General features: G+C 40.6%; 1 protein-coding gene across 1 annotated transcript; it reads left to right on the forward strand.

Annotated features, from left to right (window-relative positions):
• The first annotated feature begins 11,640 nt into the window (after positions 1-11,640).
• LOC139566256 (SLIT and NTRK-like protein 1) lies at positions 11,641-17,183 on the forward strand. The gene has a single exon (XM_071387303.1). The coding sequence runs from the start codon at positions 12,663-12,665 to the stop codon at positions 14,760-14,762; it is 2,100 nt and encodes a 699-aa protein (XP_071243404.1). The 5' UTR covers positions 11,641-12,662; the 3' UTR covers positions 14,763-17,183.
• Positions 17,184-17,401: the final 218 nt, after the last annotated feature.

Below are 17,401 nucleotides of genomic sequence, written 5' to 3' on the forward strand. Positions count from 1 at the left end.
ATTCGATCCTGTGTCTAATTTAAATGCAGTGCTTTAATCTAAGCAAATATTACCATTAACAGCTGTAACACACCATGTAATCATATATCAGGCTATCCGGCAGTATAACTGGTAATTGTAAGGGATGTTGGCGTCTTTTCACCTTAGTAAATGAAACCTAACATCAACTGGATAGAGATTGTAATTAGAACTCAGTGTTAGTGATCTTTGTAAGTCAGCTAGTTCCTATATAACAGTGTGATTTTTTAACTCATGCAACAATTCACATTGTTCTGTTAAGAAATGAGAGGGGTGGGAATGAGGCAGCGGGGAAGAGGGGGCAGACTCAAAGTCTACTGTGGTCAGCTAGCTTTATCCAACCAGCTACAGTATATCCACTGTCTATGGTGATGTACATAGTGCTGCATTGAATTCTCATTTACTTACTTGCAAGTGCTGTTATATTATCTAAACCAGTGAAGATATCTACTTGCATCCCATTTGGGAAACAAACCATGCACAGCAAACACAAGCTTAGCAATATTAGCAAAGTTGTCTTGCTGTCTATTTATGCTTACATTATTGTCGGTGGGGTGAGTACACAGTAAAGAAAGGAATTGGATATATGCCCAGAAATCATTTAACATATCAGAACACACATTTGTATCTGTGAGTGGGGAGAAAGCAGTTATATGAACTGTGTAGTAGGGATAGGCACTGGATTGGATTTGTCCTCTGAGGGATATGTTATCCTGAGCTTGCTATCATTCTTCAGACTTCGAGCAAATGATGCAACTGGGGAAATGTTATATAGCAACCCCATATGACTGGAATGCATTTTGATCATGTACTCATGGCACACCTTTGGGAAATACAAATATCTTTACAACAGTGTCATAACACCAACAAGTATCCTTACAACAGTGTCATAACACCAACAAGTATCCTTACAACAGTGTCATAACACCAACAAGTATCCTTACAACAATGTCATAACACCAACAAGTATCCTTACAACAGTGCCATAACACCAACAAGTATCCTTACAACAGTGTCATAACACCAACAAGTATCCTTACAACAGTGTCGTTACACCAACAAGTATCCTTTTAACAGTGTCATAACACCAACAAGTATCCTTACAACAGTGTCATAACACCAACAAGTATCCTTACAACAATGTCATAACACCAACAAGTATCCTTACAACAGTGTCATAACACCAACAAGTATCCTTACAACAGTGTCATAACACCAACAAGTATCCTTACAACAGTGTCATAACAGCAACAAGTATCCTTACAACAGTGTCATAACACAAGTAAGTATCCTTAAAACAGTGTCATAACACCAACAAGTATCCTTACAACAATGTCATAACACAAGTAAGTATCCTTACAACAATGTCATAACACAAGTAAGTATCCTTACAACAGTGTCATAACACAAGTAAGTATCCTTAAAACAGTGTCATAACACCAACAAGTATCCTTTCAACAGTGTCATAACACCGACAAGTATCCTTACAACAGTGTCATAACACCAACAAGTATCCTTACAACAGTGCCATAACACCAACAAGTATCCTTACAACAGTGTCATAACACCAACAAGTATCCTTACAACATTGTCATAACACCAACAAGTGTCCTTACAACAATGTCATAACACCAACAAGTATCCTTACAACAGTGTCATAACACCACCAAGTATCCTTACAACAGTGTCATAACACCAACAAGTATCCTTACAACAGTGTCATAACACCAACAAGTATCCTTACAACAGTGTCATAACACCAACAAGTATCCTTACAACAATGTCATAACACCAACAAGTATCCTTACAACAGTGTCATAACACCAACAAGTATCCTTACAACAGTGTCATAACACCAACAAGTATCCTTACAACAGTGTCATGACACCAACAAGTATCCTTACAACAATGTCATAACACAAGTAAGTATCCTTACAACAATGTCATAACACAAGTAAGTATCCTTACAACAGTGTCATAACACAAGTAAGTATCCTTACAACAGTGTCATAACACCAACAAGTATCCTTACAACAGTGTCATAACACCGACAAGTATCCTTACAACAGTGTCATAACAGCAACAAGTATCCTTACAACAGTGTCATAACACCAACAAGTATCCTTACAACAGTGTCATAACACCAACAAGTATCCTTACAACAATGTCATAACACCAACAAGTATCCTTACAACAGTGTCATAACACCAACAAGTATCCTTACAACAGTGTCATAACACCAACAAGTATCCTTACAACAATGTCATAACACAAGTAAGTATCCTTACAACAATGTCATAACACCAACAAGTATCCTTACAACAGTGTCATAACACAAGTAAGTATCCTTACAACAGTGTCATAACACCAACAAGTATCCTTACAACAGTGTCATAACACCAACAAGTATCCTTACAACAGTGTCATAACACCAACAAGTATCCTTACAACAGTGTCATAACACCAACAAGTATCCTTACAACAGTGTCATAACACTAAGAAATATCGCTTAAATGTAAAATGTGATTTGTATAAACAATAATACGATAACACCATAAAAATACTATATCATGGTTAATCATTACCATAAGTAATAATGCTGTAATAAATTGACATTGTTCCTTTATCATTCCTCTCGGCGTTTCAGCTGGTTGACATGAGTGGTGAAAGTATTGTACACCGAAACCCCCTGATCTAAATGCATCAACCCACTGCTTTGAAATATTGGTCCGTGTTTTTTTCTCTGTTTTTCTTTTCCTATTTCTCTATTCCGTCCTTGTACAAGCCATTTGGTCATGATTAGATAGACAGCCATGGAAGATGGTTAACTAACCAAGCCCCATCCACTTTGATGGTATATTGGTAATTTATTCCATTATATGTTTCAAGTCATTTCATATAATGATACTTGATATACACAGCCCCACTGGAGAATCACTTTGAAGTTGTATTACTATATATAAACATAAAACCCTCTATAGATAAATGTCCTTTACCGCAATACCTCAAGTCTCAGTATTAGTTTAGCTGCTACACAGTATTACTCTACTGAACATTATACAAATGTTATGACTGTGGCAGGTAGCCTAGCGGTTAAGAGCGTTGGGCCAATGACCTTGAGCATGGCACTTAATAACCCTGTTTGCTCCTATAAGTCGCTATGGATAAGAAGGTCTGCTAAATGACTTAAATGTACATGTACAGAGTATTAACATCATGTTTTTAAATCTCTTTCACACAGGTACGCTCCTGAACGTGATGCTGGGCTAAAAAACAAAACCCCCCCAAAAAACTCCACATAAATCTTCATAATTATCACACCATCAAAACCTCGAGCCACTCAACCACTCATTGAAGCAGACAGAGCCTCCTATTCTGTCAGCTGCTGCAATCGTCATTAAACTCCACGAGCAAGCACAATGTGTTGTGTACACCCCGCTTGGAGTCGGTGATCATTTGAAGCATAAAACCCCAAGCGGTTTGGAGACCGTTTATACAACGTTCATACGCAGGGTTTATTGCGACACGACGGATCTAATTCATGGAAGCCCGGACTCATTTAATGCCTATTGATTTTTGGAAACAATGACGAGGACTGAGCTGTTTGATGAAAACACGGACTTAATGGAATCCCATGCAGCCAGGGCTCTGTCCAGGGCTCCACTGGTCTCTGTGTGTCCCTGGCAAGCACCTCACTCTTTACCACTCATTTAGAACCTGATCAATTCAAACCAATTACTTGCGTTGCAACTGACATATCACTAATTCCAGGAATTTGCAATTTAACTCACAAATTAGATATCTGGGTGATTTCAAACAGACATACTAGAGTGAAAGGAGGTTGAGCCACCATTGTTTGTTGGCACATCTATAAGGTGTACACATACTAATGTGTAACAAATCTCAAACAGATATAACAGCTAGAATGACTCTATGTACCAATGTAAACAAACCTGCCTACCATGCAAGTACAGTACATAAGGGGCACTTGTGAATATTGATAATATTGTTCGACATTTTATAAAAGAGAGTTTCCAACATTAAGTGCTACTCCCATGCTAACTGTGGTTTTAATCTAAGTGTGCTCTTATTATTCAGTGGTGAGGGGAGGGAACCATGGTAACCGAAATGATGATGGAGTTAATTGAGACATCTGAAGGCAGAGGTTTCAGCACTGTGCATACAATTAGCTAGGCTTAGCCTCCTCCGTCACTCATATCATGTGCATTAGTATTGAAATCATGAGCGATGCAGCTGCTGCATTGAACAACACACTAGTCGTAATTACATGGACGACACTGTCAGAGGGGGAAATGTCACTCTATGGCCTGACAGGGTTATTAGTGCATATCCAAACAATGATTTGTGTTCTTCTCAAAAATCTCACAAGCGATGAAGAGGAGTCTGAGGAAGACGCACGTTAGCGTAAAGGTGCACTATGCCAACTGCTGCACACAGCTTGACAGTTAATCAAGGACACTTAGCTGATTCCCAATGTAAAATCGCAGGTCGGTATATCAAGAGGTGCTACCGCCCTGCCAATCTGCCTATTGATTTAAAGTCGACACTTGACCTATCTATTTCTGTACATGATACACCTGCAATGCGTTCCTGCATGTGAAAAGTGTGGCAAGAAAAGAATGGGCAAGGCACATTCATAGTCTGATGTTCTAAGGATGCCAAAGCAGTTGCTATATGAGTCAACGTTCACAGCTTGTATACTTTCTCATCAAGGACAAACATGGATGGACTGGTGCTGATAATGATATTGGCTTTATTGACATTTCTTTTCATGAACTTGATTATGATTCAAAGGTGGACTGTATTATGGCAACATGTGGCAAGTTATGGTTTACACACACATGCGTGCACACACACGATCCATGTTCTGCTAAGAACACAGCACACCGATTTCAGCACCATTGACAGTGCTAGTCTCTGATATACCATGTGACGAAACTCTGGGAGAAACACTCAGATTGTGGATTGTTTCTCTGTCTGATCTCCCAAGGATTTCACCGTGGTTGCCATGTGAGTAAATCTTCAATTTTTACGGTTTGTATGCTTTCTATTCATCAATGTCAAACATCTTCACAGACCATAAAACGGATGAACTCACCCCCAGGTAAAGCCCCGCTTTGGCTTGGCTCCTCTGCATAATACAAAGAAACCCATGTGATTGATCACACAAGCTTGATCTCCCTCACACCTCTGTTCAGATGTAGCTAGATATTCATTTGTTTGTTTCCTCTTTCTTAAATCTCTCATCTGTTTACCGACCCAGCTAAGACGATCACATCTGGAGGACTCTGAAGTTGCATGTTTCTTCCCTTCGAAATCACACCAGAGGATCGGGGTGCCAAGGGCAAAGATGTTATTAGCTGCTCGGCAGGACGCTGAAAAGACTAAGTGGGAATGTTTAGCGCTCACTGTAGGCTCAGGGATTAGCAAGGTTTTCTCTCCCTCGCAATGTTTGAAGGATAAAGGGAGTCGCTGATTTGAAACAGTACAAACATTTAATTCAGGGGTGCATAGCATATGGTTTGTGCAAAGCATGGCTTTGAAATCAGGCCTGTATTCGCAAAGTATCTCAGAGTAGGATGCTGATCTAGGATCAGGTCCCACTGTCTTATTCATGGTTATCTAAAAGGCTAAACTGATTCTAGATAAGGGGTGTATTCACTAGGAACCAAACAGAACCAAACAGGCCTAAATAGGGAGGGACATTCATTCATTTGTCCAACAAAAAACTGTTTTATTTTTTATCTTATTTTTCACATTTTGCACGAATTGATATACCCAAACATTCCTAATCTGAGACACTTTGTGAATATGGGCCCTGATTATATGAATATGTGCACTGATCATATTCACTTTGTGAATATGGGCACTGAACATGTACAGTGCCTTGCAAAAGTATTCATCCCCTTTGGCATTTTTCCTATTTTGTTGCATTACAACCTGTAATATAAATAGATTTTTATTTGGATTTCATGTAAAGGACATACACAAAATAGTCCAAATTGGTGAAGTTCTGAAAGGCCCCAGAGTCTGCAACACAACTAAGCAAGGGGCACCACCAAGCAAGCGACACCATGAAGACCAAGGAGCTCTCCAAACAGGTCAGGGACAAAGTTGTGGAGAAGTACAGATCACGGTTGGGTTATAAAAAAATATCTGAAACTTTGAACATCACACGGGGCACCATTAAATTCATTATTAAAAAATGGAAAGAATATGGCACCACAACAAACCTGCCAAGAGAGGGCTGCCCACCAAAACTCATGGACCAGGCAAGGAGGGCATTAATCAGAGGCAACAAAGAGAACAAAGATAACCCTGAAGGAGCTGCAAAGCTCCACAGCGGAGATTGGAGTTTCTGTCCATAGGACCACTTTAAGCCGTACACTCCACAGAGCTGGGCTTTACGGAAGAGGGGCCAGAAAAAAGCCAAAAAATAAGCAAACACGTTTGGTGTTCGCCAAAAGGCATGTGGGAGACTCCCCAAACATATGGAAGAAGGTACTATGGTCAGATGAGACTGAAATTGAGCTTTTTGGCCGTCAAGGAAAATGCTATGTCTGGCACAAACCCAACACCCCACATCACCCTGAGAACACCATCCCCACAGTGAATCATGGTGGTGGCAGCATCATGCTGTGGGGATGTTTTGATCGGCAGGGACTGGGAAACTGGTCTGAATAGAAGGATGGATGGCGCTAAATACAGGGAAATTCTTGAGGGAAACCTGTTTCAGTCTTCCAGAGATTTGAGACAGGAACGGAGGTTCATCTTCCAGCAGGACAATGACCATAAGCATACTGCTAAAGCAACATTTGAGTGTTTAAAGGGAAACATGTAAATGTCTTGGAATGGCCTAGTCAAAGCCCAGACCTCAATCCAATTGAGAATCTGTGATATGACTTAAAGATTGCTGTTCACCAGCAGGAACCCATCCAACTTGAAAGAGCTGGAGCAGTTTTGCCTTGAAGAATGGACAAAAATCCCAGTGGCTAGATGTGCCAAGCTTATAGAGACATACTCCAAGAGACTTGCAGCTGTAATTGCTGGAAAAGGTGGCTCTACAAAGTATTGACTTTGGGAGGGATGAATAGTTATGAACGCTCAAGTTTTCTGTTTTTTTGTCTTATTTCTTGTTTGAATCACAATAAAACATATTTTGCATCTTCACAGTGGTAGGCATGTTGTGGAATTCAAATGAAACAAACCCCCGAAAATATATTTTAATTCCAGGTTGTAAGGCAACAAAATAAGAAAAATGCCAAGTGGGGTGAATACTTTAGCAAGGCACTTTAAATTCTGGTCAATTTCTGAAGTACACTGAAATTCCAATCCATTTATCTTCAATGCTTTTTAATGAGGAACATTTTGAATTGGAGTTGGAATTTGGTTTACTTTCTGAATGAACTGGAATTGAAATGGAATTGACCCCAACCATGTTCCTGATGCTTGCTCAATATGAGTGTTGAGAAAAGGGCAATCTGGGATGAGAATATTTGGACATTATCAAACCACTTAGTTGGAACTTATTGATCAGCCATTACTACAAAAGGCCCAGTGTGTATCACCCTTTGCTAAAGACATTCAAAAGGCGTTATTGAGGCGTTATTGATCAAAATAAGCCAGATTTGGCCAAACTGTGTATTTACTGTAATGACACAGTACTCAGATTGGTCAATAAAACCGTGTGACGCATTGAACACTTTGAATAGTTTATTGATGTACTAAGTGCATTTCATCATTGAATAACCAAACAAATTCATAGACAAAAATAGTTACAAAACTGGTGTTGCGGATGTTGTTGGCATTAACTTTACATTGGCATTGAGATTCATGAACATTTTAGCATAATTCATAGAGGTGTCTGTATGCAAATAGATAGGTTCAACTTGTGGTTAGAGTTGAGGATAAGGTTAACACGCACACGCACACACACACACACACACACAGAGAGCATTGTTCTGATGCTGAAATCACAAAGCAATCGATTTCAGCACCATGGACAGAACCTATCGGTCAGATTACAGTGGTTAAAAAACCTGTGGGAAACTCTTGTGTTTTCATGTAGGTTGTTACTTTACTTCGAAGACATATCAAGGATCAGACAGGGATGAACATGTTTGGGGGCATGATGTTAAACTGACTCTCAGCCTTCTGCAGGCCAGTCATGTCTGACTTGTGATGCCTTACTGACAACACTATTTCTAACTGATTTTAGCAATATGGGTCTCTTACACAGACGTTCGTTATAGTAGGGTAAATGTCGAACCAAGATGATGTACATGTATTATCATGAGGAAAATCATTCAGATGTGTTACACACACACACACACCAAATGATCTGCTAAAATAATCTGCTAATAAAATCACTAATGAAACAATTTCAGCACTATGGACAGCACCATTGTCAGGCGTTTCCGTGAGTTACTATCCTTCCTTTGAGACCAAGATGACGTTTTCAAAAGGCAGATGTTGCATTGACTTCAAACCATATGTCTAAAGGTGTTTTTTCACATATTAAATATTGAATCAACATAATGCTAGACGACAGCATATCTGCTGCTCCACAATGTGAGTTTCCAGATTAAGATGCATTTAATACCCTGGTGTAACTCAAGTATGCCTATTTATGTCCAATTTATATTAAAGTGACTATATATAGAATACTGTAACAATAAGCTGTATGGGGGAGAACAGCTACAAATCACTCTGACACTATCTGTTAACGACTGCATGTTGAAAATATTAAATATGTGGACTAAATAAACCCCAGGAAGCATGAATAACTGTGTTTTGCTGTGAATATTTATCATCGGTCATGACTCAGCAATGGTTTAGTCTCCCTTTTTTTGCAGTCTACCTCACACACACACACCCATTGATGAGTGTGCATGATTGATGTGCCCTTGGATGCCTGCTTCTCCTCTGTGTGGTGTTTGTTTGGCTGGCCAAATTGACTATTGGTTACATAGTTTAGCTTGAACACATCCCTGCTTGTTTTGATCTGGCCCACAGTGGGACCCCAGCTGATTGGAAAACTTCAGGCAAACATCCATTAACACATCACAACTTAGGCTCACTGGAACCTGTGTCCTAAGGAAGGTTATCGTCCAGAAACTATAGGTTTCAAAAGGGATAAGAGACCACGAGTCTGTGTGTGTGTGTGTGTGTGTGTGTGTGTGTGTGTGTGTGTGTGTGTGTGTGTGTGTGTGTGTGTGTGCGTGTGTGCGTGTGTGCGTGTGTGCGTGTGTGCGTGTGCGTGCGTGCGTGCGTGCGTCTGTGTGGACGTGTTTAACTACACTTCTGGCAACCAGAAGTGTGTGTGTGTGTCTCTGTGTGGCTGTGTGTGTCTGAATGTGTGATTTCAAAAGTTGACTTGTGGCATTTTGCCCTCCTCCTTGTTCTCCTTCTTCTGTGTGTGGGAGTTGTTTTTGTTGTTTTTATGACTGACTCTGAAAGGATGATATCTGACCACATGCTGGGTTGAAGGACTGACACAAAAGACCGATAAACAACAAAAAATACTTAGGTCACTGAATGTTCACAGAATGCTTCTAAATGGCCAAAGAACAAGATAATTAAAAGCATTTTATGCCCATTTCCTGATGCTTTCAGAGATTGTTTCTCTGACATTTTAAAGGCTTAATGAAAACTGAACTGTGTGTGTTTGCTGGTCAAGTTAAGGTTATGTCCTCATTTGGTTCATGTTTAGTGTGTCTTAGCCAGCAGAACATGATCTTGCTACTACATTCTCTTGATAAAGACTTCTTTAGAAATTGGAATCTGGGACTATATGTAATGTGTTACTGTGAAACCATACAGTTTTTTTTTGTATGGACTGCAATAGCACTGCCCATTACAGAGCTACTTTAGGCAAAAGTGGGCAATCTCTACTGTACATCTCCATATTTGTAAACAAAAGATGATCATTTGTGAGAGAGCCTCATTAGGATACCCTACATGAGAATGTGGCATTTGACCCTGGTTGGAAATAGTGCTGGTTGCTTCTTTCCTTACAGCCTGGTTACATAGACGAGATGTAACGCATGAAATGTAAATCCGGCCCTCAAATTAGAATGGCATGTTACATAAGACAGAAGGTTACTTAAAGCAAAAATGAAAGTAGGGTGGTTGGTTGGGCTGGATGCGTAGGTGTATAACATGAACGTCTAGCAACCCCAAGGTTGAGTATTTGAATCTCATCACAAACAACTTTAGCATTTTAGCTATTTTGGGACAATTTAGCATGTTAGCTAACCCTTCCCCTAACACTGACCGTAATCCTTTAATTTAACTCCTAACTCCTAATCTGAACCCTAACCCCTAGCCTAGCTAACGTTAGCCACCTAGCTAACATTAGTGTTAGACATCCTAGCTAACGTTAGCCAAAACAAATAGGAATTTGTAAAAATATCAAATGCTTTGCAAATGAGTAACATATTTTATGAATTGTAGCATATCATACAATTCATAAAATAACAAATGAATTGTAATTCACAACATATCATATGAAATGGATGATGGACATTCAAAAATTAATACATAGTGTAACGACCCTGGGTTTATAAGCGCGGAAATCGACTCTGCCGCACGAGCATGCTTTTGCGGCACAGTCGATAGCGCGCCGGACTTCGGGCTAGCTGGTTGAGGGTTCGAGTCCTGCTCCCTGGTGTTTCATTACATTGGTGTCAGAAGTGATCGGACCCTGCATCCACGACAGTGCGTGTGCTTGACCGGTGAGCGCGTTCCTGTAAGGCGTAGAGTCGCAAGCTAGCGCGAAAAGGCACTATTTGAAAGGAGGGAGTAATGTAACGACACTGGGTTTATAACCGCGTAAATCGATTCTGCCGCACGAGCATGCTTTTGCAGTACAGTCGATAGCGCGCCGGACCTCGGGCTAGAAGTTTGAGGGTTCGAGACCTGCCCCCTGCCCCCCTCATTGCAATACCATAGGAAACGTAACATTTCATACTAATTGGAGTGTCCTGGATTTACATTTACTTTGTTAGGTCTACCCCTGAGCCCAGGTTTATCCTTAGCCATTGGCATGTGCTACCGTTTGAAATGCCACAGACACTAATGCATGTGTAATTTGCAAAGTAATCAATTTGAGTTGTTGAGCCCAACCCTGTCAGAATTCCTCCTCTTTTGGACGTTATTTCTATTATGTCAGAGATGTGATGTCAATCTCATGACTCCAGTTATGTTGTCATTTTTGATATATCTATCAAATATGTAGACCAGGCCTACCACATTAATAATACAAAACAAAACGATGATGTTCCATAAATCTAGTGCTACCAACAAGCTTGAGTTAGCCTATAACTGCAAGGTGTGTTTTAAGAAATGAATCGAAGCAGAGACTATGGCAAATATCCATAGCGAAACATTTGGGTTAGTTGACGCAAAGCACTTTTGCTTTTTAATTGCAATTTTTATTTTTATTTTGCAATCCTCTTTGAAATCGTGACGTACAGTAGCCTATGTGCGCATAGTTTACAAAGACACATTGTTTGTTGTAGTCAACTGAGAGCCGTATCATTTGGCTGGGTTGTTGCATGTACGTTGTAGTCTATGTAGTTAATTATTTTACCGCATTCAACAGCGGTTCCTAGCAGAGGGAAAGTAACATTCACGCTGGAGGGCACTCGTATGCTGTGCTTGATGCAATACACACACCAGAGATTATTAGTCTTCATAAAATGCGCAAATGAATCATTAGATAAGGTTATAACCAACCCCCGATTTGGAAACGAGTTGTCTCCAATACGTTGGCAATGCGTTATGTCGTCTAGTTTACTTTTTAAAAATTTAAAATTAAAAAAACAACAGAAGCGGATCTAAAGCAAGGATTCAGCCTAATCAGTAACATGAAATAAGGAACGTCGTTTGGAATCCATAACCTTGTTGGCTTAAGAATGGGAATATTATTGGTCAAAAAAGACTGAACAGAACAACAGCTTTTAGGGTGAACATTTTAACGCTTGCTAGTCCTCTATGTGGATTGATTTTTTTCAGCATTCCCTCAGACGATGGATTTTTTCCATTGCAGCTCAGTAGAGGGTGTGAGATCTTTCCAAGAGCACCGGGCTAGAACGAGCACAGTCTCTGTGTAACCTCTTTGTGATTCAAAATTACCAAAGAAAAGCACTGGAAACAAACGCAAGGAAGACACCGAAAGGTGTGAGGAATGCGTTTTTCTTTCAGTGGCAGTGTGATCAGCACTAAATATCCAGCGTCGGTGTGAATTCAGCACCGAGGGGAAAAGAACAGCACCCACTGCTACCGCAGCACGACGAGAAAATCACGGATTTATACAATTTGCAAGGTCAGTCATTACCGAACAAAAGCCTAAAAATGTGTCAGATGCTATTGCGGTTTGTTGTTTTCAATTATTTTCATACCAGCAAAAGGATCCATTCGATCTGAGGCATTCTATATGGTCATTTTAAAGCTGGACGCCTGGACATAACGGGCTAGAAGAGCATGGATCTTATAAAGGACTGTCGTCATTTCTTTTAGACCCGTCGGTCTATCTTTTTGGGGATAAACTGGACTAAAAACATTGATTCAACAGCTCGTTTTCAAGTCTTGAAATCGGGGATGAATTGTTTGTATTGAAAATGCTGCTTTGGATTGTCTTGCTGAAGGCGGCTCTTTGTGTTGCTATTGGAAATGTTACAAGGGACATTTGTAAGGAGCAGATCTGCTCCTGCAATGAGATTGAAGGCGATTTGCACATTGACTGCGAAAAAAGGAGCTTTACTAATCTGCACCATTTGACTGGTCCCAGTTCCCAGTTTTATCACTTGCTATTGCATGGGAATTCTTTATCCAGGCTTTTCCCCAATGAGTTTGCTAACTTTTACAATGCCGTAAGCTTGCATTTGGAAAACAACGGTTTGCATGACATTGTCCCTGGTGCTTTTCTGGGACTGCAGCTCGTGAAAAGGCTACACATAAATAATAACAAGATACGGTCATTTAGGAAGAGCACCTTTCTTGGTTTAGATGACTTGGAATATCTTCAGGCTGATTTTAATCTATTGAGAGACATTGACCCGGCCGTGTTCAGGGACTTAAATAAACTTGAAGTGTTAATTCTAAATGATAACCTCATCAGTGCACTACCTATAAATGTGTTTCAACACGTTCCCATCACCCACCTCGACCTGCGAGGGAACCGAATCAAAACGGTGCCTTATGAGGGAGTTCTCGAACAAATACCGGGCATTGCGGAGGTTTTATTGGAGGATAACCCCTGGGACTGCAACTGCGACCTGGTTTCCCTGAAGGAATGGCTGGAGAATATACCGCAGAACGCGCTTATCGGCCGGGTGATCTGCGAGGCTCCAACGCCACTGCAAGGGAACGACTTGAACGAGACATCGGAGATGGATCTGTGTCCTTCAATAAAAAGTGGTGCTGACGAGAGTTTAGTTGCACCTCCTACCCAAGAGGAGACCTCTGTACCTGGGCCCGTTCCAACGCCTTATAAAGCTCGTGGTGATCCTGGGTCCCCAACCCCAGGGAATGGGCAAAAGGGACGCTCTAAATCGCACTGGCAGTTGAAAACGAAGCCCACATCTATGACAGGTGTGAATGGGGAGAGAGAGCAGCTGCAGATTGTGCAGAACGCATCATGCCCTGTGCCATGCAGCTGCAAGCTCATTGGATCCAGGCAGGGGTTAGGGGTTAACTGCGAGGGCAAGAAGATAGAGAGCTTGGCTAACCTAAAACCCAAACCCATCACTGCGCACGAATTAAACATGAGAGATAACAACGTCCATGCTATAAAAAAGAACCATCTCAATGGCTATTCAAGTCTGAATCTCCTTGATTTGGGTGGAAACAACATCAAATTGATAGACAACAGCACTTTTCAAAACCTCACCGAATTAAGATGGTTGTACATGGATAAGAATTACCTGGATACGCTCATTGCGGAAATGTTCATTGGACTTCAAAATCTGGAATATCTCAGTTTGGAATATAATGACATACAGTTGATACTAGCAGGCACATTCAGTCCTCTGCCCAATCTGCGAGTGCTTTTCCTTAACAATAACTTGCTGAAAGCGCTACCTGTGGATGCTTTCCTTGGAGTGTCTTTATCAAAGATTAGCTTGCATAATAATTATTTCACCTATCTCCCTGTCGCAGGGGTCTTAGATCAACTCAATTCGATCATACAAATTGATTTGCATGGGAACCCTTGGGATTGCTCGTGTAATATTGTCCCTTTCAAACAGTGGACGGAGAAACTGGGGGCAGATGTGATCGTTAGTGATCTCAAGTGTGAGTCCCCAGAAGAGTTCTGGAAAAGGGATTTCCGTCACGTCCGAAATGATCTGATGTGTCCCAAGTTGTATGACAAAGTCTACCCCACCTCTCTCTCCAAAAACAGCACATTCACCGCAGACACGGGTACGCGCTCGAACTCCTATGTGGAGCCGAACAGGGTATCCATCTCTGTACTAGTCCCTGGGCTACTACTGGTATTTGTCACGTCTGCGTTCACTGTTGTAGGGATGCTTGTCTTCATTTTGCGGAATCGCAAGAGATCAAAGCGGAGGGATGGTAATTCCTCTGCGTCAGAGATCAATTCCTTGCAGACAGTGTGCGACTCGTCTTATTGGCATAGCGGGCCTTACCATGCGGACGGGGGCGCGCAAAGAGGGTTTGACTGTAGCGCCCATTTCTCCACAACAAATGATGCGTAAAACGACTACTGACAATAAAACCTGGAATACAAACAGACAGACAAGTATACTGCGTTCTCTTGACACAATGGCAATTGAAGAAAAACAAAACAATTGCTATGTTACGAAGCTTCTTCATTCGCTTTTTGTCGGAGATTTTTTTTTTGCTCCAGTTGACTGTGGTGCCAATGAGTCTGCTACAGAACCAACTGTAATATATGTATAGACCCCTTCCCCGGCCCCCTCCCAGTAGAGCTATTTGCCGCAATCAGACTGACGATCTGAGAGAGAAGAATCGGGAAATTGTGCACGAGCGCATGAATGTAATGTAAATAACTGACTATCAGATCTGCATGATTTCGCATGGTTTCAACACACACTGGGGAACCATACCATAAGTAACGAAGAAGCCAACTCGACCCTTCTTTCATGTTGTCAATATGAATATATACAGTATATATATACATATAAAACTATATATGAATATATACAAAGTGCCATTTCTCTATTTTTTGTGAACTGCGTTATAGGATTTGTGTTTGTTGTTTTAAAACGGTAAAAAAAACTGAAAAAGAACACATCGGGACGAAAAAGAAGCTAAACGCTGTCCATGCATGTTCTTTTTTGTTTGTTTTATCATTTGATTGTCGATAAATATCGGGGTTATTTATAATTGGTGCAGATCTCAACATATCTGCACATTCAGCTCTTTATGAATGTATAATGTGTTATTTTATGGTGTGCCAATTGTTGAATTTCAGATATTCGGGATGCAGATGAGCCTGACCAATTAACGTCACTCAGATGGTTATGCTGCAAGGTTAATGTAGCTAAAAACAGTTCGTGGTTTTGTGTGTTAATGACTAAAGCCTGCTTTGGGGGAGAGGAGAAGGCTTTACCGAATTATATGGGGGGTTTTCTAACTGCATATTTTTTCAAAATTAAAATGTTTTCAATGGAAGTAATGGTATGTGCAGTTCGATCTATGTACAGAGCGCAGGTAGACTAAAATGCTTTTTTAATGTAAAAAGTATTCCTCCACAAAGCGTAGGCTATGATTCACCTCCATTTATGTGAGCTTTTGTAAAGCCATCTATTGTGTCCAAATATGACAAATGGACTTACATTTTTTTAACTAACGTGCTTAAAATAGATGGGGCAATGGTCAGTTTGCATACAGGAAAAAAATATTTAAAAAAACACGTCTTAGCAATCGACAGTATTAGTCTGATGCCATTGGGAAGACATGGCAGGATCACCGCATTACTCTAGACGAGGAAACTCACGATGTCGCTGTTGGTGCATCTTCTCCAGTGGAGGGAGGGCTGAGGTATAGGAGTTTTGCAAGAGGGCGTTTTGGAATGGGAATCTTTATCTTGAGAGGTTAATTAAATCGGGTATGAATGGGCAATGTTGCATTAGGAAACATATATATTCTTCAATATTAAAAGTGTTCAACAGTCGGTCTGTTGCCCAGTGCTATGACATGTTACTGAGCAACTATAGTGATATCAAGATGATGATTACAGTGTACAATAATGGTTAGCATTAAACGTGATATTCTGATAATCCATTCAAATTGATCAATGTCACTGGTTCTGCAGTAACACGGTACAGATCACAGGATTGTGAAATGTTTTTGTTTTATATGAATACTCTGTAAATTCAAGCACTGAATTCGTTTTGTCCATACTGGTTTTTATTTTTCATTAGGATCAAGTCCGTCAATGTACCCACTGTTTTTAATTCTCTTATAAATAAGCATATGCGCAAGAGACCCCATTGCTACAATCCATTTTGGAATAGTCTTGTCAATAAGGCATTACAAGTCAGACATGCACTGGCCTGCAGAAGGTCAAAGTGCTCAGAGCCATTTCAATATCAACCCTGTCTCAACCCTGTCTGATTCATAATTTATCTTAATACAACAGCAAACATTTCTCCCAGGCCTTTTTAACACTGTGGACTGATAGACTATATGGTTAGCTGTGTGACTGCATTAGCAGAACAATGTTCATTGTCGAGTGTCTGGGCAGTGTGTGTGTGTATGTATGCATTTAAATAATTAGAATTATTGATTAAATGTGTGTGCATGTGCACTGGTGTCTGTCTACATGTGTGTGTCTGTCTGTATGCTCACACTCACACTCACACCCACCCCCCCATCACTAAATGTAACCAATCACATAGGCCGACCTTGGGGAGTATTATCTCAGCAGATCTTTGGCAACAACAGTGCTGTCCATAACTTCAGACTCCAGTCTGTTGGTGTATTGCTTCAAAGGGTAATTATCAGTCTCTGCTGTGGAACATTTTACCACGGCTCATGAATTATTGGTCATATCTCAACGCTGTGTCCCAGAGTTACATTTATATGCTTTACTACATTTGACCTGCTTCTATTTTGTTAAATAAAATGTGGTTGAGGTTGAGTGAAATCTATGGGTTTCTAAGACATTTCATTCTTACCTGGGTTGAACTGAAACACAATATTATTGGATATGTGTGTGCTAAATGTGCTTGTTTCGTTTCGATTATAACCACGTGGTCTGTGCTGTCCATGGTGCTGAAAAGGAGTGCTGTGCGATTGCATTAGCAGAAAAATGCTATTGCAGCCAACTTATTTCAGCACCATGGACAGCACATGTCTCTGCCAATGA

This window comes from Salvelinus alpinus, chromosome 38 (assembly GCF_045679555.1).
Source record: "Salvelinus alpinus chromosome 38, SLU_Salpinus.1, whole genome shotgun sequence".
NCBI classification, from domain to species: Eukaryota; Metazoa; Chordata; class Actinopteri; order Salmoniformes; family Salmonidae; genus Salvelinus; species Salvelinus alpinus.